This window comes from Ambystoma mexicanum, chromosome 1p (genome assembly GCF_040938575.1).
Source record: "Ambystoma mexicanum isolate Mex_15411 chromosome 1p, UKY_AmexF1_1, whole genome shotgun sequence".
NCBI classification, from domain to species: domain Eukaryota; kingdom Metazoa; phylum Chordata; class Amphibia; order Caudata; family Ambystomatidae; genus Ambystoma; species Ambystoma mexicanum.
Window position 1 is genome coordinate 737,599,921 of NC_090921.1, and position 25,545 is coordinate 737,625,465.

The 25,545-nt window shown below is 46.2% G+C and overlaps 1 protein-coding gene across 3 annotated transcripts in view; it reads right to left on the bottom strand.

The window, feature by feature from the left end:
* Positions 1-25,545, bottom strand: part of LOC138580024 (unconventional myosin-Ie-like) — a 483,826-nt gene that overhangs the window by 249,386 nt on the left and 208,895 nt on the right. For all 3 annotated transcript variants that reach the window (XM_069650257.1, XM_069650259.1, XM_069650260.1), the window contains exons 3-6: positions 17,753-17,842; positions 14,379-14,473; positions 9,679-9,766; positions 143-232 (exon numbers count right to left, since the gene is read on the bottom strand). In XM_069650257.1, the coding sequence (XP_069506358.1) occupies positions 143-232; positions 9,679-9,766; positions 14,379-14,473; positions 17,753-17,842 (363 nt within the window). The remainder of the gene's footprint in view (positions 1-142; positions 233-9,678; positions 9,767-14,378; positions 14,474-17,752; positions 17,843-25,545) is intronic.

Below are 25,545 nucleotides of genomic sequence, written 5' to 3' on the forward strand. Positions count from 1 at the left end.
ATTGGCAGGCTACTTGCTCATTCATTCATTCTTCACTATAGCGAACATAACAATCTGAGCTGCCAATCCATTGCACTCAGGTTCTTTCAACTTTGGGAAAATACATGCACAATACATGGGGTTTTAGACTTGAAACACTTACAAATCTGCTGGAGTTGTTGTTCCGGACGGTCTTTGCATTTCCAAAAGCTTCCAGGAGAGGGTTTGATTTCAAGATGATGTCCTTGACATGCTGCAAATTACAACATTTGTTTTCTTGTTACAAAGGAAGAAAATGAGAAATGTGTATGCAATTGATGAGAAAAGGAAAAGAAAAGATGTTCTAGGAGATGGTGAGAGTCATTGATATCTATACATTAACAAACGCCAGTGGGGAGGACAATGTACGCAAGTGCTTCCTTTCGAAGTTCATTGGTGAACAAACTGTGATCAAACCACCACATTTTGATCTATTCATTCATTAAATGTAGTCTTAACACTGAAACAAAACATTTGTAATGGGTTTTAAAACTATTATCACCCCCAGTGAGTCAAAGTCCAACAGACCCCTCTCCTTTAGACTGATTTGGCATCCTCACCAACATGGGAAGAATACCAAAGCATTTTGCACAGACAAGAACAGTAACTTAAGGGCATCCACGCCCCAGCCACATCACACTGCTCTTCCCAGTTTCGCTTTCTTTAGGATCAGCTCTTTTTCTGCATCCATACCAGCGTTAAGCAGATGGGCTAAATAGGAGATATCAGGAAACATGTCGACATAAGAGGCTGTGAGGCTTGCAGCTCTCCAGAAACACTATGCTGAGGTTGAGGTGCAACCCGTGAACTTACACCTCATTCCCTGAGAGGCGCAAGCCTCCAACTTGGACAGCCTTCATAGATGTGGCATGCAGGAACTCCTCCAAGAACAAACTGTTGACTTGAATTGGGGCTTGTTCCCAGGCAGACTCAGTCAGAAGAGTGGGGGTGCCACCTAGAGTAAACAAATCTAGATCTTTGAGATGAGGGAGCCATAATCACTGAAGCAAGTATTGATAAATGCATGTTCCTTTCAGCTAAAGTTGGCTACCACAACCACTAGGATCCTGGTAAAGCTTGTACGGCCAAGCTCAGACTAAATCAGAGTTTATTTTTGCAAGTGCCTCCTTCCACCACGTAAAAAGAATGGTAGGGTTTCAGAATCTAAAGAGCAGAAATCTCCCACTTTGAGAGGACAATACTGAATACAGATAGTATGCATCTCCATCCTTTGGTAGAACCATTGGTTACCTTACTGGGGATTTCCTTAGCTCTGTCTTGCCATGTGCATGGCATCTTGGCTCCTCGAGGACCGCAAGTAAAAAGGAATGGGCAGTGGAGCAGAGGCTGGTATTAGAAAAGCTGCACAAGGTGGGCTGGTACCTTCCGTTACCTGTGTGTGCATCTGCTTTTTATGCATTAACTGTTGGGGTTTTGCTGGATGTTGTTTTAAGGTGAAACCCCTCACCTGCATGCGGGTTAGTGTAGAGGCGTATCGAGATGCTAAACGTGGTGCACAGATTTGTGTGGTGCCTGTTGTGAAGGTGCAGGACAGAATGTGGGCCATGCTACTTTAGTTTGGTGTGAATGTGGTTGCATACCTTAAGAAATACAGCACAGCTGACTGATAGTCACTAATCAGTCTTGGGTCAGTGCTATCATTCATAGCACAGCAATCAAGCATAATCGAGTATGAGGTAGTGCGTATCTTGACACAACTTAAGACACAGTAAAGCAGTAAAGAGTAGCAGACTTAGACGTAAAGATCTTGCATCCCCATTGCACACCTGTGCCAGCGCGAGGAACAGCATAGTGGGTGCAGAGCGACCATTGCAGGTTGGTGGAGCTGGCCCTGCTGGCAGGTTGGGGGATACTGGGGTCTACATGAGTGTGGGCTGTTTGGCATATAGCGGCCGCTCAATCATTGGGTCCCGCAACGTTCAAAAGCTCCACCAAGCTCCTCCAGCTCAGTAAACAAGATGTGGATTCAGCCTTGAACCCCGAACCCCTATTCACATACTCGCCTGTTGCAGTCTTGGCTGCGCCTTCCCACTTGCACACGAACTCTGATGGCGCAACTAATGCAAGAGAATTTAAACTATGCGATTGTACTGAGGAAATTCACACTTGTAATCCAGAACGCACTCTCTCACATCGAAGGCGAATGCTCTAAAGGGATTGGGGCAACTCTTATACTTATTTCATAAAAGGAGGTGAAGACTGCCGTTTACCATTCAATGTTTCATCCAAGTTACCCATTTTCACTTGAAGACGCACAACATGTTTCAGGAGACCTTAAGCCCTTCATCAAGTGCTGTGAGAAGAACAACACATGCTACAATGTAGTCATCAAATGGAATGCATGCTTCACCCTCGGGGATCACAAGACAATCCAATAGTATCGCCCTCGTTCCGGGCTTGCCAGGCACAGAGTAGCTAAGGACATACATGGTCACACGCATACCCTTTTACACAATGCCCTCAGTTTCTGATGCAAGAGCACCACTTAGGGGCTTTGTGCCAGGTTACAGTTTCACAATGCTGTTGCAAGGTACTGCAACACGGTATTGCTGCCACCATTTGGGGGGTCCAGAGTTTACAGAGCAAGGTTGCTTGCTCCTTTGAACCACCCCACCCTGAGAGGCTGAAGGACTTTCGGGGGGCACAAATCACAAACAGTTGCATCCTTAGTAATGCCTTTCCTGAGGGCTCACTAGAGAGAAAGGTTGGTGAGAAGCAAAGTCCACGGGGCACTCGCCAGATCCATAGCCTAGAAACTTCGTCCTGCCACTGGTTCTGTCTCCAGCTTCGTGCGCTGCATCAGCTGACTACGAGGAGACAAGCGATGGCAAAGCCAACTTTTTCTGACTTTTGCGTAGGCATGGGATAGGCATTTTCCAGGCATTGCCATCATATGCCCAGGTTGCCACATCATTTGCCAGTTATAGCCAGATAGTACCATTTTAGCAGTGCCTGACAAATGCCTATAAAAGACAATATTGTTACATTTTGAAATGCTCGCTTTCAACAGCAATTCAATGCATGGAACAGAAGGAAAGGCACATTGATTAAAAATCAAGTGGCTGAAGGCACACTTGGTTACAACATTTCTATTACACTAGGAGCGTATTCACAGCTGCAGCGAAACCATTAAATTTAAGAAGATTGCTTACCAATATCAATCGCAGCCCAACGAAATTGATGTTACTGTGAAAAAGAGGTAGCTCCAAGAGATACAATGAGGGTGTGTTTAGGGTGGGAGAGGTGGGTAGCGAGTGGGAAAACCACCATTTTAGTTCTATACCTTACTGCATACTTCGTGTTTTGTGGGACTGCACAGCCAGCACTCTTTTGGCCATGCCAATCACCTATTCGGCCAAGCCGCTTCTAATAGCCCCCCTCGATTTCTCATCCCACTTAAAGCACCTATGTCGCCACACCGCCCCCAGGAGCAAATAGTGTAATTATCAAAGATCAGAATGCTTCTTCCCCCCTGCTCCCAAGTGATCCGCTAGGCGCACATATTACAGTCCCGCCTACCCCCTGTCCTGTCCCTGGGAGCAAGTGTCATGGTGCCAACATTACAGTGTTGCCTTCAGAGTATAGGACACGTCGGGTGGACAGCCTGTCTATCAAAGATCTGTTATAGGAAGCTTCTGCCTTTGCCATAAAGATGCTTGAGAGCAGATAACTTGTTAGGAGAGATTTTCTTGTGGGGCACGTTTCATCATTACTCCAATAATGCTATGTCAACACATCTGTGGCAGAACAATCACTTCTTCAGAACATAACATTGGAGAGATATGGGAAGTGTCTGGGCAGCACAGACTATCGAGAAAGCGCTCAAATGAATGAAAGGGGGAACAAGGTTCCCGTGCAGTGCCGTCCATAAGCAAGGAAGTAGTGATGGACAACAGGCTTGCAGAGGGGAAGGATTCCCCCTGAAGGCTAACCAGAACCGCCAAAACACAACCGGTTCAGCAAGTGAGGTTAAAAGACCTCACTAACCAAAAATATATTGACAATCAGATACGCCGACTGTCCCACTGAAAGATGCGAAAGCTGCAAAACGAAAAAGCTTGCCTAATACTTCCTATTACCCGTCTGTGGTGGCCTGGACAAAAGACGCAATGCTGCTTAGGTTTGATAGGGAGTTTATTTAGACACCTTCTGTAACATGGAAACTGAGGGTAAGATAAGTCCAGGGGCACTCACTGTTGGAGCTGTCCAAGTAATGCAGTTGGCTTCACTGCATCAGAGTGTGTTATTATTGACACACGCGACAACCAGAGCACCCAGGAGTCTGCCCTCAACCTTGGTATTACGCTGTGGTTGTCTGGGACCTCTAACTAGGCCCAACAACAACTGGGATCCTCAGGCAGGAGGAGGGCCGAGGCTGACTGACTCCTGCAGCCTTTGGCAATGTTCTGCTCGCTTCCTGTCTTTTTCCTGTCTTTTTCGGGCTCCCACGAGATCGCTCGAGATTATGGGGATGAGATCTCGCGGGACGGAGTCCCCACACACCTCCTTTAGTAGGAAAAGATGGTTGCTAGTTCATGACGAAGTCGGCAAACCTGGTGGGCTTCCTTTTCTTCCTTTTGGGTCTGCCCATGTCCGGGATGACGGCTGGGGCTTGGATGGTGATGCTTGGCGTGACGGGTGGGATAAGGTCCTTGGGTATCGCCTCGCAGTGCGGTTCTCGGGATTGGGGTGGCGGGCTCTTTGGAGGATGTTCTCTTTGAAGAGTCTTTTTGAGTGTTGTGGGACACTGGCCGAACCCCATTGGTCATGGTCACTTCATGCTTCCATGAAGGGGTGATTTGTGGATGCTCTCTTGCGGTAAACAGCCACTCTTTCCAGGTTCTACTGTCTTCAGTCGCTGGTGTGGACATGGTTGGTTCCCTTGCTGGTGACTTCTATTGCCCTGCTGTTTTTGGAGCCTGTAGTGAGGTCTTTGTGGGGCAGGCCTATCTTTACCAGGTCGCCTTCACTGTCTTTGGTGCGATGAGCCGCCCGACGTTTGTCATCTTGGGTTTTCATGACTTCCTTGTTCCTTTGCATGCAGAACACTGTCTCTCATGTCAATCTCTTCGTCTTCTCTGATTTGATGTAGCTACGGAGGTACTAGCGTAGATGCAGTCCTTCTCCACCTTAACAGATGAAATGGAGACACACCAGTGATTGTGTTTGGCGTCATGCGGTGGACCGCAACGGCCTCTTTCACACTCTTGTGTGGCTCTAGGCCTGACGCACAGGCTAGTTGGAGTGCCTTTAATGAAATGGTTTGCCCTTTCCACAAGTCCATTTGCTTGTGAGTGGTACATACTTGCTCTTAGTTGGCGGATGTTGTGTTTTCTCAGGAATTTTTCCATCTCCCTGGACACTAACTGCACGCCGTTGTCGGTTACAATCTCCTCAGGGAGCCCTTCCCTCTGAAAAACATTGCTGAGTGCTTCAATGACGGTGCTCGTGGTGATGTCTGGCACAAATTCGACCTCTACGCACTTTGAAAAGTAGTCCACCATTACTACTCCGTACTTGTGGTCTGCCGACATGCCATCCAGCGGGCCAATGAAGTGCAATCCTAATTTGTACTAGACGCCGTGAGGAATTTCCGTGGGTACCTTGGGTGCTTGTCTCACTGTCAGCGGTTTGTCACTGTTCGTGCATTCGTGGCATCTTCCAATCATTGTCCATATTTCGTGATCCATTCCGGGCCACCAATAGGCGTCGCACACTCTGCGTCTCATCATGTTGCTGCCCAGGTGCCCCGAATGTGCCCTGCAGAGTATTACTTTGCGGATGCCTGTCGGGGGAATGACGCGGTCACCTCTCAGTACCAGGCTGTTCATCACTGTGATCTCGTCACCAACTTTCCAATATGGGCGAAGACTTTCGGGGACTGCTCTTTCGTTTGGCCATCCTTCGCAGACCCACTCTGCTACTCTGCGCAGTGCACCATCTTGTTCCATTTCTTCTTGCCAGTGTCGCTCACACATCTCCATAAAGTCCCTGTTTCTCAGGTCACTTATGGAAGCCGCCACGCATTCATCTTTGAGGAACGTGGTCCCTGGGGTGTTTTGGTCGAGGTGCCTAGACATACAGTCTGCTTGGGCATTCTTCCAGCCTGCGATGTGGGTGATTTCGTAGGTATACTCTTGCAGCTTCGCGACAATTCTGGCTAGTCTCAGAGTCGCTGTTTTGGTGCTGCCAGGGCTCAGCATGTGTATCAGGGGCTTGCGGTCGGTGATTAGACGAAATTTGGTACCCCACACGTACGACCTGAAGTATTCCATGGCCCAGGCGCACGCCAGCATTTCTTTTTCCACAGCGGAATAGTTTTTCTCCGACGTAGATGGTGCTTTGGAGGAGAAGGCTACAATATTTTCTGTGTCGTCCTTCTTCTGGGCATTTGTATTTTATCGAATTTAGGTAAGGGTGGCACCTAATCCATAAGCACTGGCGTCTGTCGTGATGCATGTTTCCCCATTCGGGATAGAAGAGTTTGAGGCAGGGTGCGTGCAGAATCCTCTTTTTGATCTCTGCAAAAGCCTCATCTTGTTGATGTTCCCATGTGTAGATTGCGCCCTTTTTAAGGAGCTCCCTCAGGGGCGATGTAGTTTCAGAGAATCTGGAGACGAACTTGGCATAGTATTCTGCGAGACCCAGGAAAGACCGAAGTTCATCTTTAGACATCGGGCCGGTCATTGGTAATGGCTTCAAGCAGGTTTTTCTTGGGGCTTACCCCTTCTCTCGAGAAGCACTAACCCAGGTATTGAACTTCTCCAATGCCGAATATGCATTTTTCGTGGCGCAGGTGGACACCTGCGGCTTGCCGCTTTCTCAGCACTTCGTTTAGGCATTTGTCATGAGTTACTGTGTCCTTGGCTTATACTAGGATGTCGTCGTGGAAGTATGAAACATTCGCAATGCCATGCAGTAAAGAGTTCAACATCCTCTGGAAAGCCAAGGCCGCTGATAGGCCGAACGGCATCCGTGTGTACTGGTATATGCGGAACGGGGTGATGAAGGCAGTAAGGGGGCGTGGGGACTTGTGCAAGCTTATTTGATGGTATGCATCTCGCATGTCAAACCTTGAAAATATGGTTGCTTCGTTCATCATGAGCACTATTTCATTGATGCTCTGGGACCACTTACAAGTTCAAACTGCGTAGGTCAAAGCAGACTCTCAGCTCATTGGAGGACTTTTTCTTGCTAAGTATCACCAGGCTCAGCCATTCGGAGGACTCCACTGTCTCTATGGTGCCGTCTTTGACCATCTTCTGGAGTTGAGCTTCGAGTGCTGACCTAGCTGTCGCCGGCAGCGGTCTGACTTTATGCTTTACTGAAATAGCATTCGGTTTGAGGAAAATCTTGTGCACATAGTTCTTTATTCTTCCAGGCGTTTCAGAGAACAAACCAGGGAATGCTTCTTGATGACCCGGCGCTCCTCCTGAGGGGACCAGCAGAACCTGATCGGGGGTACTGGGGTCTAGTCTTATGCTCAGCTAATGTTATCCAAACACGGCTGGGCCCTGGGACGAGAAGTATACTTTAGTGGTGGTGGACCTGTCTTTGAATGCAATTTTGGCTTTGATATAGCCTAGTAATTCCACGGTAGCTCCTCCAAAGACTGACGGCTTCTGCTTGGTGCTCCCGATTTCGACTTGGACACGTCCCATAATTTCTTTGTACGTCTGGATGGGGAGGATGGTGAGGTCCGACGCCGAGTCTGCCATGAACCGCGTCCCCATGCAGTCCACTTTCACAACGCAGTGGGGTTTCTCTCTCCTTGCTCGGGGTGTGTTGCCCATGATTACCATCGGCTTATCGAGTCGATCGTCGTCGTCACTTGAATCTCTGTCGCTTTTGATGTGTGCAACAGCCTTTTCCCGTCACGTGCAGGCTACAGCCATGTGGCCGAAACGTCTGCATTTGGAGAATTTTTCATTCTGGCCAGACAGTCCTGATCATTCTCCATGTGCTTGGTGCTGGTACATCTATAAGACTTCGGTGCTTCCCTCTGTTAGGGATCCTTTTCTCTGGCAGTGTCGCAGGGCTGTCTGTCTCTGCGGCCTCTCCACTGTAGAGCGGTCAGTTCAGGAACGGGTGAAGGACCTCCAACTTTTTTGTGCGTGCTGGAGGATTCCTCTTCAGCTCTGGCAATCTGTATTGCTTTATCTAGGTCAACCTCCTTCGCCTGTATAAACTTGTCTTGGACCTTTCTGGAATTTGTGTGGACGACCAATATGTCGCAGATGACTTGCTCGACTTTGTAATCGTCTACGGGCTCATTCCCCTCTTGCTTTCTGGTATGAAATTTGAGTTTGTAGAGTACGACGTTCTCCTTGTTTGTGAACCTCTTTACGATGCGGCGGACTGCCTTCCTGTAAACATCGTCGTTGTCATCTTCTACAAGCATGGCTTTGAGCCCTGCAAAAATTAGCTGCCCTTCAAACCCCATGGCGTTGAGCAGCATGGCCTTCTTCCTGGCCGGCGTGAATTCTGTGCCCCCTAGTGCCTCCAGGTATGTGGAGAACAGTGGCTCCCATTGCTGCCACGGGATGGTCGAGGTGCCTGGAGAGGGGAGGAAAACGGGGGTCGGCGTGGCACCCTGCCTGGTCCATCCGGGGTTCTTCGTCCTCGTCGACAATTATGTGGTGGCCTCGGCAAAAGACGCAACACTGCTTAGGTTTGACAGGGAGTTTATTTAGACACCTTCTGTAACATGGAAACTGGGGGTAAGATAAGTCAAGGGGCAGGGCCGGCGCAGGTACTCACTGTTGGAACAGTCCAAGTAATGCAATTGGCTTCACTGCATCAGGGTGTGTTATTATTCACACACGTGACAACCAGAGCACCCAGGAGGCTGCCCTCAACCTTGGTATTACGCTCTGGTTGTCTGGTGCCTCTTTAACTAGGCCCAACAACAACAGGGATCCTCAGGCAGGAGGAGCGCAGAGGTTGATTGACTCCTGCAGCCTCTGGCAACATTCTGCTTGCTTCCTGTCTTTTTCGTGCTCCTCGCATTCCGGCGAGATCTTGCGGGACGGAGTCCCCACACTGTTCTATCACTTCACTTCATTTCCAATGAAATGGAAGATAAGGCCGCAAGAAATAGCGAGTTCTGTTCACAACACGCGGTGCATCCATGGCAGCTTACATCTAGGCGCTGCGCCCCAGGGATGTTAAACGTTTTGTTAGTTAAAGCATTCATCTTTATAAGTTGGTTACACTAGTCGAATATGCTCATTTTGTACTTCTTTCATTCACCTGCGAGGACTGCTAGCATACCGGCTAATTGAATAATTCCTATGGCAATCCAAGTGAAATCGATTTGAGAATCTGAACATTTCTGCTTTTAGAAAGGTAAAAAACAGGTGTTCGCATTGTTACACTTTAATGTATCACTCCATGATTGAACACAAAAATAAAGCACAAAACCAAGTATGTTATGTGATATTTACTGGACCAAAGGAAGGGAATATACTTTTCTATTCAGGAACCAAAGACACCTGGTAGACCGAGACCAGAATAATCACTGTTAGAGAGCAGTCAGAGGCTAAGCAGGGGGGCACAGTTTGGGGGTAGGCCTGCTATTGTATGTAGCTGCCTGTGAAAGGGAGGGTGGCATAAACTAGCAACATGGGTCATCATTACCTGCACTTTGGGGCCTCCTCCCGACACCTTTGAAACGTAGCTCATGATGTACTTTGCAGCGACTGTCTTCCCTGCTCCACTCTCTCCACTGAAAGTTAATAAGAGAAATGGTGAACACGGTACAAAAAAACTTTGACAAACTCTGAAACTAGTCTTTAGTTGCTCAGCACAAATCCTCATGTTCCCAACCACTGCATTTTCTTTTTAATCTGATTTCAGGCATTCACCCATTTCCTGCAATCCCCCTTCTAAAACGTTAGCGTGCACGAGACCTCCTTGACAAGACAAGCTGCATATCCGGAACAAACAGCCTGCAGCCTTTCACGCCTCACCCTACACCCTGAAATGGTTCCCTTCTGAAGGCTGCTGCAAGCTTCTCCAGGTACCCCAGGTGAATCTTGCAGCCCCACCCTTTGACAGATCACAGTATGTTTTGTAAAATATATCATAGGCGATTGCCTTGCATCAAGTTAGCATGACTATTGACTCAAAGTGAGGGTTCTGTGTGTAGGCTTCATTTCGAAGGTTTCCGGTGTTCCACGAAGCTGCCAGATTCTCAGACCCACATTTGAAAGGGGGGTGGGGTTTGTTAAGAGTATCAGGGAGTGGTGATGTGACCCCTCAGAGAGGATTCCATGGAGCAGAGAAGATAAAAGCAGACTCCTTCCAGAAAGTGAAAGAGAGGAAGGACCAAAGAATAAGATCACAGGGAAATTAGCGAGCGACCAATTATAGAGTTCTCAAGCCCTTTCTCCATTAGCATGCAGAGGGCCCCCCACTCTCCATGTCTCTATCTGGAGACCCCACAGAGAGACTGATGTAAGTGTCTTAAACCTGTGTGTGCCTCTGGAGGATGTTGAGGCACCATAACCTTTCAAGGACTATACGACGAGACTTGCAAGAGGGTGAACGCATGGAAAGGGGATTCAAATGAAGCCTGGAGAAGGAGGAAGGGTGGTGTCCATTAGGGCCAACTTCCAATTCCCAGTTTGCCACAGTCCTTGCGAAACGGGCTCCAATGGCAGCTGTGTCACCAGTTTCCCTAACCAGGCCTGGATCCAGCAGCATGCCCGCTCTCTGAACTATTCTTAAGGCCATTCATCAAGTGTTCCCAAAGGATTACTCCGTCGGGGCTGTGACTGGCCCAGGTATACGTGCCGGTTTAGCCATTATTATCCCTCAACCTGAGATTTTCAGCAGATCAGGTGTTTTCTTCCATCAGTGCAGTTAGGGACGCCTAAGCTCAGGGCAGAAAGTTTCCTGAAAGCTTGTGTAAGGAGTCAGGCCGCTACAATTGTGACATGTTTAAACATTTTGCTTTATTTAAAGTAAATGAAAGAGGGAAACAAACCTACCTATCCCTATAACTAAAAGGGATTTCCCTATCTCAGCCGAATACTAACGGCCTGTCAGAATGTCTGTCTTAAATAAAGAGCCCACAGTCCTGTGTCGAAACCTATTTCCATCCCTTACAATATAAACTATATTAAAATAGGATGGTGATTTTCTTGGTCCACAAGAATGGCTCCCTTCCTCTGGACGGTTGACCAGGCTTCATTAAGTGATGAAACAAGAATCTCCTCCACCAAAAGGATAAATAAAAAGTCTGGAGTTTTGCTCCTACTATGAGGTATCACTGGTGTGCAAAGAAAACGAAGTCTCTTGGTCTCAAGATTCCTGTTATACCAAGCGAGATGATTCCTGTCCCCTGGTTTGTTAACATATAAAGGTTCCCAGTGCCACTGGGGTTGGCTTCCAGCCCCCTGGCTACTTCCTTTTCTTTAACAAGCCTCAAAAGGATATCTCCCCTTATCTTGGCTTCCTAAAACATATTTCACAGTTCTTAATATTAGGGGTGGACTACTCCCTCCCCCTAACCCTTCTCAGGCTTTCTTGCAATTTAGTTCTTCCCAGGTCTCCTGGGTGTATCACAACACCAGGGGGAATGACTTCCTTCCCCTGGTCTTTCACCTGCTTGCACCAAATTCAGAGCCACCTTGGTTTCCCAGTCCTGCGGGTACTGCGACTATGAAGAACAATGATAATGCTTTTTTCCCTTATGGCTGTAGGTCCCGGACTTGCCCTGATGAACTTGGTTCACTACCCTGCCAAGTCTTTACAGGATTTTCACTACAAAAAATGTTTCCCGGGATGCCTGCGCTCTGCCATGGTATTTCCCCTTATTTCTGCATCCCTCTCCTAACTGGTGCCACTTCGCACTGTCAGTCTTCCTCTGGTTGGCGTGGCACGTTCTACCCACACGTACCGACCTTCAGGGTGGCCAGGAGTTTCACCTTCTTTGCTCATTGAGCAGCCCCTCTCCACTGGACCAGGCTTGCAGCAGGTTTCTCCCTTCTCGGGTTCCCAGTCTACGTTCCAGCTCTTCCAGAGAGGGCTTGACCTCTGGTTCTTCCAGGAAGGGCTAAACTCTTTGTCTTGTGCGTTAGAGAGGGATTTTCCTGGGCTTCCTCCAATCCTTAGCTCTTTGCCGGCGAGCAACGGTTCACCCTCTCTCTTGTACGGCCTCCTGTCCACAGCCCCTTTTCTTGCAGCAGGACTTCCCTGCTCCTTGCTCTGCCAGGGAGGGCTTGACAACACTTCCTGGTTCCCTTCCTCTATTGCAACTGCTGTTGGGCCAATAGGAAACCGGCCACCGCTAAACCGCTCACTGAGGTTCCCGTAGGTTATCTCCATACCTCTCCCTCGCACGGTTCCCTTGTGGATCAATGGAGTGCCTCGTCGGAGTACTGGGAAAGGGATCTTCACCTGGGTAACTCCTATGCTTCCTGAACCCTGTACTTACTAGGGGAACGATAGGGTAATAATAACTCATGACCCTATTATGAAAGTGGTTGTTATGGTTCTAGGAAGGGGTTTTAGGGTTAGGTGATTGGCAGAAATACCGCTTTCTCAAGATGGGGTTGCACATGTCCCGCAGGGGGATTCCCTTCCCATGAGATCCACCTGCTGAGTACCACTCCCAGGGGGCCTATCGGGTAGTGACCTCACCTCCCTGGCCTCTTCGGAAGAGGGTATCCCTATGGCAGCAGTGACAATACCCTGGGATTTGTCACACTGGAAACTTTGTATCCCTTAAACAGTGTCCTGGGTAAGAGAACTCCCACAGAGGTCACAGGATATGGTCACAAATATATATTTAGCCCTTAACTAAGGCAGCATAGTGATCTAAAGACCAAATTTGCAATCAAAACAGATATTATGCAAATGAAGAGGTACTCCTAGGTATGCAAGTATTCTATATTCAGGAAAAGACATTAGTGTGATTTTTGTTAAACTGCAATGTCGACTTAAGATGTGGATAACTAAACTGACTAACGTGAATGAAAAATACCTAGGCTTGCTTATAATCAAAGACTTGGGGCATAGACTGGTCTTTATTTCGTGGTAGTTCTGGTTTATGGAAATTGAGCATTTAACTGATAGCCCAAAGGGAAAACGGGCCAGTTATGCATTTTAAACACACATTTTATATTGGGGCTGGGGGATGTGGCGGGGAGTAAGAAACAGAGGTGCAGCCATAAGAAGTCTGGAGGGCATTAGGCCCACGGCCCATCTCCTGGTAACATATGCAGATAGCACCAATAATCAGCAAAAAAGCAGTCTGCAATTAATACAGACCACTTGGGCACGTTCAATTTCTTTGTGCCCTGAAAGCTGCCTTTCAGTCATGGTGCCTGACTGAGCATGGAGTTCCCAGAGGCTTCTAAGGTGTTCGTAGGGCCTTCAGGTCACCTACCTTTTCCACTCCTTTAAACCACCCCTTTCTGTGTGATCCTCCTGTAAATCTGTTACACCATGACCATCCTAAAGTTGGGTGATCACTCCCCACCATTTGCCCCTACCTCTTTAGATTTAATAAACATCACAAACCTTATAATGTACCACAAAACTCTTAGGGGTCAAGATCTGAAGCTAAATGCAAGTCCCCTTCCTACTTCAACTTTAAGTCTGGCTTGTGGAAGAGGACTGTAATATCTTCCACTGAATAATGGCAGGACCAGGATTGAGCTGCCTGCTTTAATGAACGTTTTTCATGCTGCACTCAGTACCCTTGCATATGGTACTACAGAACTTCGATTTGAATACATTATTCGAGTTATGCTAGAACCCATGCTGGATCTCCAAGAGACCATTCCTTACTTCCGGCATTTGTGAGCTTAAGCCGTTACACCCAGAACCCTCTGCAAATAGAATTTGCTCTCCAACTGCAAATGAAACTGAGAAACCTACTTTCAAAAATGAGTGAGCATGTGAATACTTTTATGCTACACATCCTAGTCACAAAATCAGTGCACTATACATTGAATCTTTTAAATTGCTAAATGTCTGTGAGATTAAAGTAGATGTATATTTTGATCTCTGGTTAAACATCCACATATCTTCTCCTGTCTTGCCATCTCTCACTTAACTCGCATAAGCCTGGCAAATGTTGCCCTATGACTCCATGGGCCAGATGACTCCCATGTCCCATGTCCAAGTCTCCAATTCTAGCCATTTTTTTTGGAGCTCATTGGCATTAAACACATGAGTCCAATTTGTGCAAATGAAGTTAAGCAAGACGGCAGCTCCAAGAATGTGTCGGTTTGTTAAAGGAAAGACTTGGAATTGTGATGCCCAGGTGAAATCTTTGGTCATCCTACCCATAAACCCACCTCATTTCTAAGTAATAACACCATTACCTGATGATTACACACTGGTTCTCCCCATCAATCAGCATGTTCCTGTACATGGTATCTGCCAATGCGTAGATATGGGGTGGGTTTTCATACTGGGCCTGTAGAAAATGAACAGGGATGAAACATATCTTATAATAGGCTATATACCTGCAAAAGAAGCAGCACACATCTCTGGAGCTGTGTCCTCCGCAGCAGAATGCCTTCCTGCCCCCATGTCCAGGATGATGTTGACTTAACGGGTCATATAGGTGTTAACTATTACAGAACACATTCCTGTACAACCTCACAAAATAGCTCTGGAGACAGGTGGCTTTAGTCACTACATAAATCGGGTTGCTCAGATAAATCCCCAATCCAGATAATTGCTTTGATAGGGAAACTGATACCCAGGACTAATGATCTTTTAAGATGTGAATAGTAGCAGAGAGATGCAATAGCAGCAGCATTCAAATGTTCCCAACATTGGCAGATGTGATGGATGGAGGTCGGTTATTGAGTTTTGAGGAGTTGCGGGATAGATACGGTTTGAGACGGAGTGAAAGGGACAGATATTTGGCTTTAGTTTCTATAATTAATAGGAGGATGGATATGGCTAGTGGTTCTATTGGGAAAAAAAACGGAGCTTTGTAGGTTGTTAGAGGGTCAGGGATACTGTGCGAGTACTTATATGCAATTCATACCTATGGATGAGAAACTCAGGTTTGTGTGGTCTAGATTGAGAGGTATTTGGTCGGACGATGTTCAAGATGACATTTCTGATGAGGACTGGAAGAATGTTCTGAAAGTTGCTTTGAATTTGGGTCCGGATATGGGGTTGCGCTTAATTAGACAGAAAGTTGTTGGGCAGTTGTATTGGACGCTGGTTAGGATGTTTAAATTGGGATTGAGACCTAATGATTTATGTTGGAGTTGTGATGCTGATAGGGGTACTTTATTGCATTTATTGTGGGATTGCCCGAGAGTATGGACGTTTTGGAAGGAAGTCATTGATAGGATTTGGTCTGATTTTTGGTATTGGTTTGCAGAGATCAGCGAGAAATGTAATTTTGCTTTCCCGTAAGAATAGGTGTGGTAGGGCTAGGAGACATTCTTGCTGGATTGATAGGGCCATAATGTTAGCGATTAAGTTGATACTCAGAATCTGGAAAACGAGAAAAAAGCCTAATGTAGATGATTGGCTGGCAGAGTTGCATATTTTGTCACAATTTGATAAGGTTTCCTTTCGTAATAGGGGTAAGGAAGAATATTATACAAAACTGTGGGGTCAGTTTATGACTCTTTATGATTAAAGCGAGGAGTGGATTGTATTGATGGCAGTAGTATTTATAGTAAGGTTGGTGTTTTTTTTTTCTCTATTCCTTGCTCTTTTCCTTCCGTTTGTTGTCTCCTTTGTATTGTCTTTTGTGTTTGTGTTGTCTTTTGTGTTTTCATGATAATTTGTTGAATTTGTTTCACTAAAGTCTGGTCATTTCTTGTTGAGAATATTTCGGATGCTTATGTTATTTTAAACAATTGTTCGTTCTGCATATTGTGACACACTGTTGCTTTTGCTGTTGTTATTTGTGTGTGGAAAATTAATAAAGTGTTTTTGGAAAAAAAATAATAATAATGTTCCCAACATCTGTGATACAGACAAATAAAAGTGCAGTCTCTGTTCCATGCCTGGGTGTACACGAAGACTGCACCTATTTGAGAAGGTTCACCAACCGGGAGTGTTTCAGTAGTTTGAGCATTTTGGGATCCAGATTTGGTTCAATTGTTAGGAGGATTAATCAAACCTCTCAAAGGCTGGGGGGACAACACATTTGCTAAAAGAAGAGCTTAACATGCCTTTCATGAAAGGCCGAGTAGCATTGCCACTAAAGTTGATTACCAAACCTGGGATTCGGTCACTGGGAGATACTGTAGATTTACCATGTAAAAGAAGGGGGCAGTGAAACTGCTAAAATAACCACATTTGTGATATTGGTAGCTGAAGACGTTACATCAGCCTTGTGTTGATACATTTTGATTGTGGCTTGGATTAGCACTTGAAAGGACCCAGCAATTTAGGTCCCTGAATGAAGGATGAAAAATCTGAGCTATTTCGACTAATATGAGGAGCATGTGGGATGAACATGGTAGCACACCAAATACGGGTGAAGTCTGCACCTGCCTTTTATCCACAATGAATCTAACCAACATGCTAGATTTGGTCGTTGAAGTCAAAGATGGCTTCATGAAATGTGTCAATTAGGATCTTAAATGAGTTTGCTTCACGCTATCCACCTCCTCTCAAGTCTTCTGACATTCCTTTTTAGCAAGTCAATTTCCTCAGTGAAGAGTTTGAGGTAACAGACAGTGTTGGTAATTTATATATCAGAGCTTCACCCCCACCTCCTAATAGAATCATTTAGGATTGAGAAAGTCTTCAGGAGGAAACTGTTAATAACAGTTCACTCAAAGCAAAGTCATGGCATGTGCTGTACCTAGAAAAGTAAATTAGGAATAGGCACAATTAATCCGTATATAAAAGGGACGTAACCAACTGACTTCAAGGGCTTTTAATGCGCTCACTAATAGGTTTCCAGAAAAGATGAGGTTCAATGTATGCAAAAAGCGATGAGTTGCACATCCGGCCAGTCCACTGAACCCCATCCCCTCAATCCATTCAAGGAAGCTCATGGTCTGGTTTCTAGGGCATCAATCCAAAAGGCAATGCAGGTCTCCGATCTTCGAGTATAATGAATGATCCGGCTCATCTGGCCGGGCAGACTAATTTGCATGTGAGGAGTCACCTTCTGGCACAGATTACAAAAACAAAAACAACGGAAGGGAAAGCTACGCAGAGGAACTCCCAGTGTTTATGATTAGAGGTTTTAAATCCAGCATTTGGGGTTTATTACAAGGGAAACAAGAGCCTCTTTTCTGGAATATTTTTTGTCTGATCAATTATGAACAACCACAATGGAACAATTGGATGAGCTTGAAACGGACAGGGAAAGTGGGAGGATATCAGTTCCCTGCATCAAAGCGTAACTATTAAGCCCTCTTAACAGCGCCTGTGCGAGACAGATGACAAAGTGCCAATGGATGGCAGCATATGCAGAAGTCCTGGGAGATGAGTGGACCACAAAATCATGGCTGCTAAAAAGGAACTGATGTTCATAAAAACAACAGGCAGCAACAATAGAAACACAAGGCCAACCTTGATAGAGCAGTGTGCAGGGTTAGTGGTAGAAAGCAGTGTGCAAATAAACATTGGGGTTAGTAGACGTTACTCACTATACTCCGGTGTACCCTACATTTCTCAAGTTACGGGACATCAGATTTTTCTTACCAGCCTCTAGTAGACGTGACAATACCAAACATGCGTCAGTACATCAGAAGTTACTCACCGCACCCTGGTACACCTCGATTTCCCGGTCAGTGAAATAGGGCAGCTGCTTGAATGGGTTGACTGAGATTAGTACTGACCCAATGTATGTCTGCAAGAGTGTCAGGAAGTCCAAAGCACACAAGAAAAAAACGAGGGCTGAACCATATTCAAATAAAAGAGGCCTTTATTTTACTGTCATAGTCTTCAAAAGAAGCTCAACAGGGCACCCCACCTCCCCACATGCATGTAGGATTTGTAGCTGCAAGCTCTGAAGGGAGCTACCTATCCCTCCCCCTTTGCCCATAACTTGTGGTCCTGTAAGCTGTGTGTGTAACAGGTCTTGCCTTACGCAAGTTCCTCAATGCACTATAAACTTGTATGCATAAGCCCATTACCAATGCAAACATTCCTAGCACTTCAAAGCCCCAGGCATCACCCCCTTAAAAGGCTGTGATAGTCATTTGTGCACAATGACCCACAGTGACATGTAATCCTGGACTTGCCTTCACTGTGTGGGACAGCATCGGGCATCTTTCATCTGAAGCACCCGGGGACCTTTGTAGTTTGTCCCTTTACTAGTAACACATTTTACATAGGATTCAATTAATCAAAACCTCAGTTTCTGAAAAGGAACAAAACCACCAGGGCCAGGAACTAGAAGAGTGACACAGAAACTGTGCTGGGAAATCAGAATAAACATTTTCACCATACCCGCTACTTAATTTTTTACTTTTTTCATTGTGAAAGGATACTTTTCCATGGTACGATCTCTCTGCAGTGTTGTGCTCAACTACACAGGGAGACCCACACAGGTCCGAGCTCCTTAGGTTTTAGCTTAGCTCCTTAGATAAAGTAGTATCCCACCTCATCAGATATTGAGCCAACATGAAACGTGTTATATTAGGACCCTTTCTTAACTAACACTGGCTTCATAGCACAGGCTTAAGATCTATTGGCAGATGCAGATCACTTGGAAGAATGGGTGGGACAGATGGGGTCCACAGCAGCGAGATCCACAAAGAAATTGCAGTACTAGCAACTGATAAACATCTGCTTGCTGTTCTCTTTTGGCAAAACTAGGGGATCGATTCTTTACAAAAGGTTAGAGGTCAATTGTCAAGATGGATTTCACAAATCAGACCCCGAGGAGGGGGAGGGGGGCGTAAGGGGGGGGAGGGTTTGTAGGAGGCCACTATTTTTGGTAAACAGGGAGGACACTTATTAATTCAAGTAAGAAAGTAGTATATCAACATATAGTTATTAATTAGGCTTTTAGTTACACACTAAGCATATAAAAACACAAGTAAGTATTGTCAATCAATCAAAACCATATATAACATATACACATTCACCATTAGGAGAATAAAAGATGCATATGAATTAGTTACCAGTATTCAACACGCGAGTACTCAGATGCAAGGTAAAATAGGTAGAAAATAGTCACAATAAGCACAGTTATAGCTTCTCTCAATTTTATGAAGTACAATACTAAAATGGTATGGGGTCTGGTGCCCAAAAGGCACAAGTTTCAATATATTGCTTATTCAGGTATGGTATTCAGAAATGATTCAGTGGGCTGGGCTGGTACTAAAAATCAGGTACCTACCCCACTCTATACCATCACCAGGTATGAACTAGGGAAGAATCCTCAGCCCGGGTTTGATGGCCATAGACCACGACTTTATGCTCAATGTTACCCTATGGAGGACCAAAAAACACAAGTATTCCATAGGTTGAGGTTAGGTATTAGAGACCCAGTAAGTAGATGAATGAGTGTTTGTGTTCAGGGTTTTACTGCATCTGGCCCAGTGTATATATTTGTCACTAAAACTTCATACACTGCTTTTTATAAACATAGAAAAATATTTATTACATCATTGCATAATACACAGTTATTACAATCTAAAAATACTCATTATCATTTGGTTATTGTGGAAAAAGCAGTCAGTGTTCTTACAGTTGATAGCTACAATGTTCTACGACCATGTTTACTTTTCATTAGTACTTCTAAAATCACATTCTACTTTAAATGCTCACAATCACTCCTATTCATCATTCACTACCCAACATGTTTCCCTCCTTCACGCTCCCTAATTAAGAACAATACGCCTGGAATTACATCTGGGGTACACTATTACTCAATTCCACTTTCTTTAAGCTAAAACTATGCACTTTGAGTCATAATTCTGCTGAGAGGTAAGCTTAGTTTTGTATCCTTTCTTTAGGTATCAGTATGTGTTATTCCACACAGCTCTTTTGCTGGCTTCCATCTCTCGCTTCATTTTCTACTTTAAAGGTACAATTTCACGCGTTAGTGTGTACCATTTCTTCTAATCCACTTTTTCGTTTTTCTTTTTGTTTTTTGCAAATTAGTATTCTGCTGGATGTCGGCTCATTGGTTATGAACTTATCTGTCCGAGTCCTTCTTATTGACTCTGTCTTGCCGGTTATTGGGTTTTCTTAGTGTCTTTTTCTTTCCATACAAGTGACTGCTTCTTGCCGGTTATTGGGCTTAGTGTCTTTTTCTTTCCATACAAGTGACTGCTTCTTTAGCGGTGTCACCCAGGTCATCTGTGATGGTGTGCCTGCAATCCCTGGGTGTAAGTAAATTTGACACGAGGTTGTGCAGTTGATTATACCCTTTCCTTCGTTCAGCAGTCAGCTGACGTAGCTTGGCCCTGTTAATGGGTGGTGTCTTCATGCTGCTCTGTTCGTCTCCCGTCATTATCAATGGCATTCCTATAGAGGACATCAGGGACAAAAACAGGTATATCCCAAAACCCCCTACCCCCGATTCAGATTCTTCCAGATGCCACTGCAGCTCTTTCGGAATCCATTGGGGACACAATCTTCTACACTGGATTTGGGTAAAGAAGGCACAGGGGTCGCAGGTGCAGAGATCACTTTCCGTGTCTGGAGATGGTTACTTTGCTCAGGAACAGTTCCAGTCAGCTTCCAGAAGAAGCCCAAAAACGAAGAAAGATGACGACTTCTGCAGTGCAGACCAACGCAAGACACCTCATGGGATTGAAGGAGCATTGTTTCAAAGAATTCACCACGGTCAGGTGATCGTACAGTGGCTAAAACAGAAGTAGCCCTGGCACAGCTTCCCCTTGAATGAGACGGCTGAAACTGCAAGGACAACTTGTGGCATAACCTGAACATCTGCAAAGTTCCAAGGCTCGACTCAGAACGGCGACAGTTGCAAAGATGTAGCCCAACAGTGAGCTCGTCAGTCCACCGTAGGGTCGAGGGACACTTCCAAAGGCTCCCAAAGCATGGATCCTTGAGTTTGGGTCGAGACTAGTTAATCTCACCAGTCCAAAGGTCAAAGCATCACCAAGGATCTTCTGAGATCAGGCTGAGGTGCAGGGCTTCACCTGGCCAAGCACTGTAGTTGATGCTGGTTAGATGTAGCGGTCATCCTCAGGTTGTCAGTGTGCTGCTCTTCTTCATAGAAATCTTGGTTCCAAGTATGATCAGATTAACAGTTGCAGGAGCCCTCCTTTTATCCAAGATTCATGCTGGGAGTAAGCCCACCAACGGTAAAGATTTGCACCATTCAAACAACCAGGGGTTGTGCAATCCTGGAGAACCACTGGTCATCACATCTGTTCAGCAAAAGACTTTCGGGTGCCAGGGGATGTGGACTGGGACCAGTCCGTCCCAACCTCCTCTGGCTCGCACACAAAACCCGCTTGCCTGCGAAAGCCTCCTCTTTTCCCAGTAAGGGGATTTCCATATAAGGCATTTCCTGACATGAGACAGCAGGAAGGCCAAGGAACAATATGGCCAAAGAACATGTGAAAAATATCGTGGCATGGCCATTTTAAAAAGGTACTAGCCACTTTTAGTAGCCATTTGCGGGAAATGTAAAATTGGACGAGAAAGATCACAAAAATCATACAGCTGCCACCAGCTTGTCTTATGCACATTGTCAAACTAACCAAAAATTAGAATTATATAAAAGGTTATAAGGATAGTTTAGTTTATTTATAATGCGCACCAGATCCAGGGGCATCAGGGCGCAGAGGATAAGGATATGTTCAACTTGGTTACAGGGTACATAGGTACATGAGATGCAGGACGAAATATACAATAGCACATCAGTATATACGGTGTAAATTACATGATCACATGAGATTACAGTGAAATTACAAGGGTACATGAAGTGCAGGACGAAATATACAATAACACATCAGTATATACAGTGCACATGACACGGTCAGGTAGCATAGAATATAGTGAGTGCAATACATCAGGAAGAGAGTCCAAATGGACTAAGCGAATCAGTGCACAGAGGGTAGGCGAAGGTGAGGAGCGTCAGGAGGGTGTTAGTCAGAGTGATTATTTATCATTTTCTTTTAGCCAGTTGGTCAGATTCTGTCTGAATTTAGAGAAGGGCTGGAGATCTCTAATACCAGGAGGTAAGGAGTTCCATAATTGCATGGCCTTAACTGGGAAACTGTGTCCTCCGCTAGTAGAGAGTCTGAATCGTGGTACTTGGAGGCAGTTAGAATTGGCTGTTCTCGTCGGTCTGGACGATATTTCTTTACATATTCTGTCCATAAGGTAAGGCGGTGCATTATTATTAAGGCACTTGTGGGTAAGGGAGGCAATCTGAAGTTTGATTTTATCAAAAGGTGGATAGCCATTTGTGTTCTCTTCTTGTAGAAGAAATATGCTCATTTCTATTGATTTTAAGAGCTGCTCTCAGGACATTGTTCTGGAGAACCTGTATTTTGTGGATAGTCTGTTTATTCGCTCCAATGTAGAGCGCGGTACAGTAATCCAATTTGGAAAGTATTATGGCTCTGGCGAGCGTGAGGCAGCTGTCGGTGGAGAGGAATTGTTTACTGGCTCTGATAAGTTTGCATGTGTATGCGGTAGCAGAGGCTAGGGAATTGATTTGTTTAGAGAAGTTCAGGGTGGCGTCTAGGTAAAAGCCTAGGATCACTTCCTTTGCAACTTTTATGTTGTTGCCATCAATGGTGAAATTAGCATAGCCTGGGCTAAGTTTGGATATGTGGGTCGGGGTGCCTAAGATAAGAAGCTCAGTTTTGTCGTCGTTCAGGCATAGTCCATTGGTGGCCATCCATGCCTGAACGATACTGTAAATTCTATTCACCAAAGCCATTAGCTCCATGATCAGCATTTTCACAGCTACCATCTATAGGACTGGCACAGCACGTCTGCGGTTTACTGCCCAGCTTGGGTCACCATTTTAATTCAGGATTTAGCTTGGTCTTTCCTCATGCTGGGACAACAATTTCCAGCGAGAACAAATAAGCAATACTTACGTCTCTCCCAAGCACTGTTGTTCACAAACTAAATTTGTTCATTCTTGAAATGTTTTTTTACCTGAACTCCAACCACTAAACAACCTTAATTATATGCATTCTGGTGCTGTGTGGTCACTGTGTAAGGGCAGCACCAGTTTTCTTTGCCGGTCTAACAGTAACTAGAGTAAAGGGGTCCTGCATGGGCTTTCTAGTACACACATTTGAGGAGTATAGAGTTTGTGATTGTTCACCATTCACATACATTTGAGGCAAGTCCAATAAACTCGATCAGGATCTCAGTTTAATTCATCGTTCATCTTTAGGTATTCCAATTGTGGGATTCAAACAAATTGAGGAGTTGCGACTTACTTTCTAGTTTAAAACGCCTCACACACTATGAATACTCAGGCTGCTTATCAGCGAGTAAATCTAAATTTATTGTTAAGGAGCCTTGTTCCTTTTGAGCTCCCAATTGTAGCACGTTAAGGCTAAAAAAAAGATTGGAGACTCAAGATGGCTGCGGATAGGGTGAGGGCGTAAAGTGGATCTCGCCCTCTGGGGCGCGCTGAAGCACAGCAAATACACGAAGCACACCTCCGATGCGGTGAAGGAGCAAGGCAGCCGGATAGCTGATCAGGGGACACTTGCTGTGAAGACGAGTGCAGTAGGGGCAAGAAAGAAGTGCTGCCGGACGACTGATTAAAGCCCTGCAGACCGCCTCGTAGAGGGGTCAGCCAGCAAGGGACCAATCCCCTGCTCCCCACTGGAGGTACAGAAAGGTGGGTTCCCAAACCGAAAAGAGGATTAGGCACCTGGGAGGGGCTTATTCCATAAGTGTACTTGTGGTCAGTGAGCAACGGCGAGGCGCCACAGGGAGAAGGAACCATGCAGCACACCGGGGGAGAGTTGGGGGAAGTGCTGCTGGTGCATGCAGCCTCCTTCCATTACCCACCCCCAACACAGAGGAACATCAGCATGAGGCCGCCAGCAGCGGGAAGGAGAGAGCAGGCCCAGCTCTCCTAAAGGACAGACACCCAGTGAGGGAGAGAAGGCCCGGCACAGCAACTGGGATATATCAACGTGGGGGCAGAGCAGCACAGGTGGGAGCTGTGGGCGGCAGAGGGCATATGCTGGGAGGAAGAGGCAGTTAGAAGCCGCGCACCCCCGGCAGAGGGCGAGGAGCGGCAATGTTACCCGCCCCCGCACTTGCCCATGGAGGGCAATCCAATTAAAGGAGAAGGATAGGTCTGCATACATGTTGCCAAAAAGGACATGCAGCAAGGTCCAGAAGAGCCCACTGGACCCTGGTGGAGAGGGCTGGTAGTTGCAGTGGGCCCCCCGGGCAGTAAAGACTGTGGCGAGTGCCCGGGTAGGAGCGGCAAGGGCCCACCTAGGCAATAAGATAATATAGGCACAGCAGTGCAAGGGATTAGAACATGGAGGAGGGCTGAGGCGGACAGTGGACCTGTTGATGCAGTTTACTAAAGGGAAGACACCACTGGGTAGGCCAAGCACACCTCGCTCACTGCCCCAAACACCCAAGTCTACGGAAGGGGGCTACAGCGGTGCTGGCGACAGAAGGTGCAAGTAGAAGGGGCCAAGAAGGGACTGGATTCAGCTGGGAAGCAACCCCCCAGATACAAGTGACGACAATATGGCTGGGAAGAGTTAATCCATTGATTGAAAGATTTCTGGCTTACATCCTCCTTCCAGGACCAATTTTTGGCACTCAAGGAGGAGATTAAACAGTCCACCAGGGAGGTGAAAGCTGAGATGGGAAAGCTGGAGGAATAAATGGATACGACAGAACAGGCACTTCCGGACCTGGCAGACGACACCAAGACGACGGATGAAGTAGTGGACCAATTGGCTATGCTCTCACAAAAACTAGAGCTCCAATGCGAGGACTTCGAAAACAAATCAAGATGGTCTAGCATTAGGATAAAGGGCCTCACGGAAGACACTGTAGACAGAGATGTGAAGGGCACGATGCAGCAATGCTTCGGGGAATTGGTTACCAATCTTCTGAGTGAAAGTATCGGAATCGACAGAATACACTGGGTGGGCCCTAAGAGCACAGAGCCGAGAGCCAGGCCCCAGGATGTGTTGGCTGCAATGACATTTAATGGCAAAAAGTTTTGAAAGCGGCCATACTGCAGCAGCGTCTCGAGGTCAATGGGAAGTAAATCTCCCTCTTTCAAGATCTGGCCCAATCCACACTTAAAAAAAGGCGAGCCATGGGCCGATCACAAATGCAATCACGATGAAAGGTGTCAAGTATTGTTGGATCTTCCCCTTTGGACTCCTATTTATGTGGGAGGGGAGGCAGAGGTGGATTTGAGGAAGGGGAAAAGCATCCTGTCGCTCAGCGATGAGGGGGTGAAACCTAAATCGCCCCATAAACGACGAGGAGGAGCAGAAGATGCTGGGAGTGGGAGCACATGCCGGGGAAGGTCGGTTGTGGAGGCAATGGGGTGGTATGAGAAGCTGAGGATGGAACTGTGGGGTCTCATCGCTCCCAGAGGACACA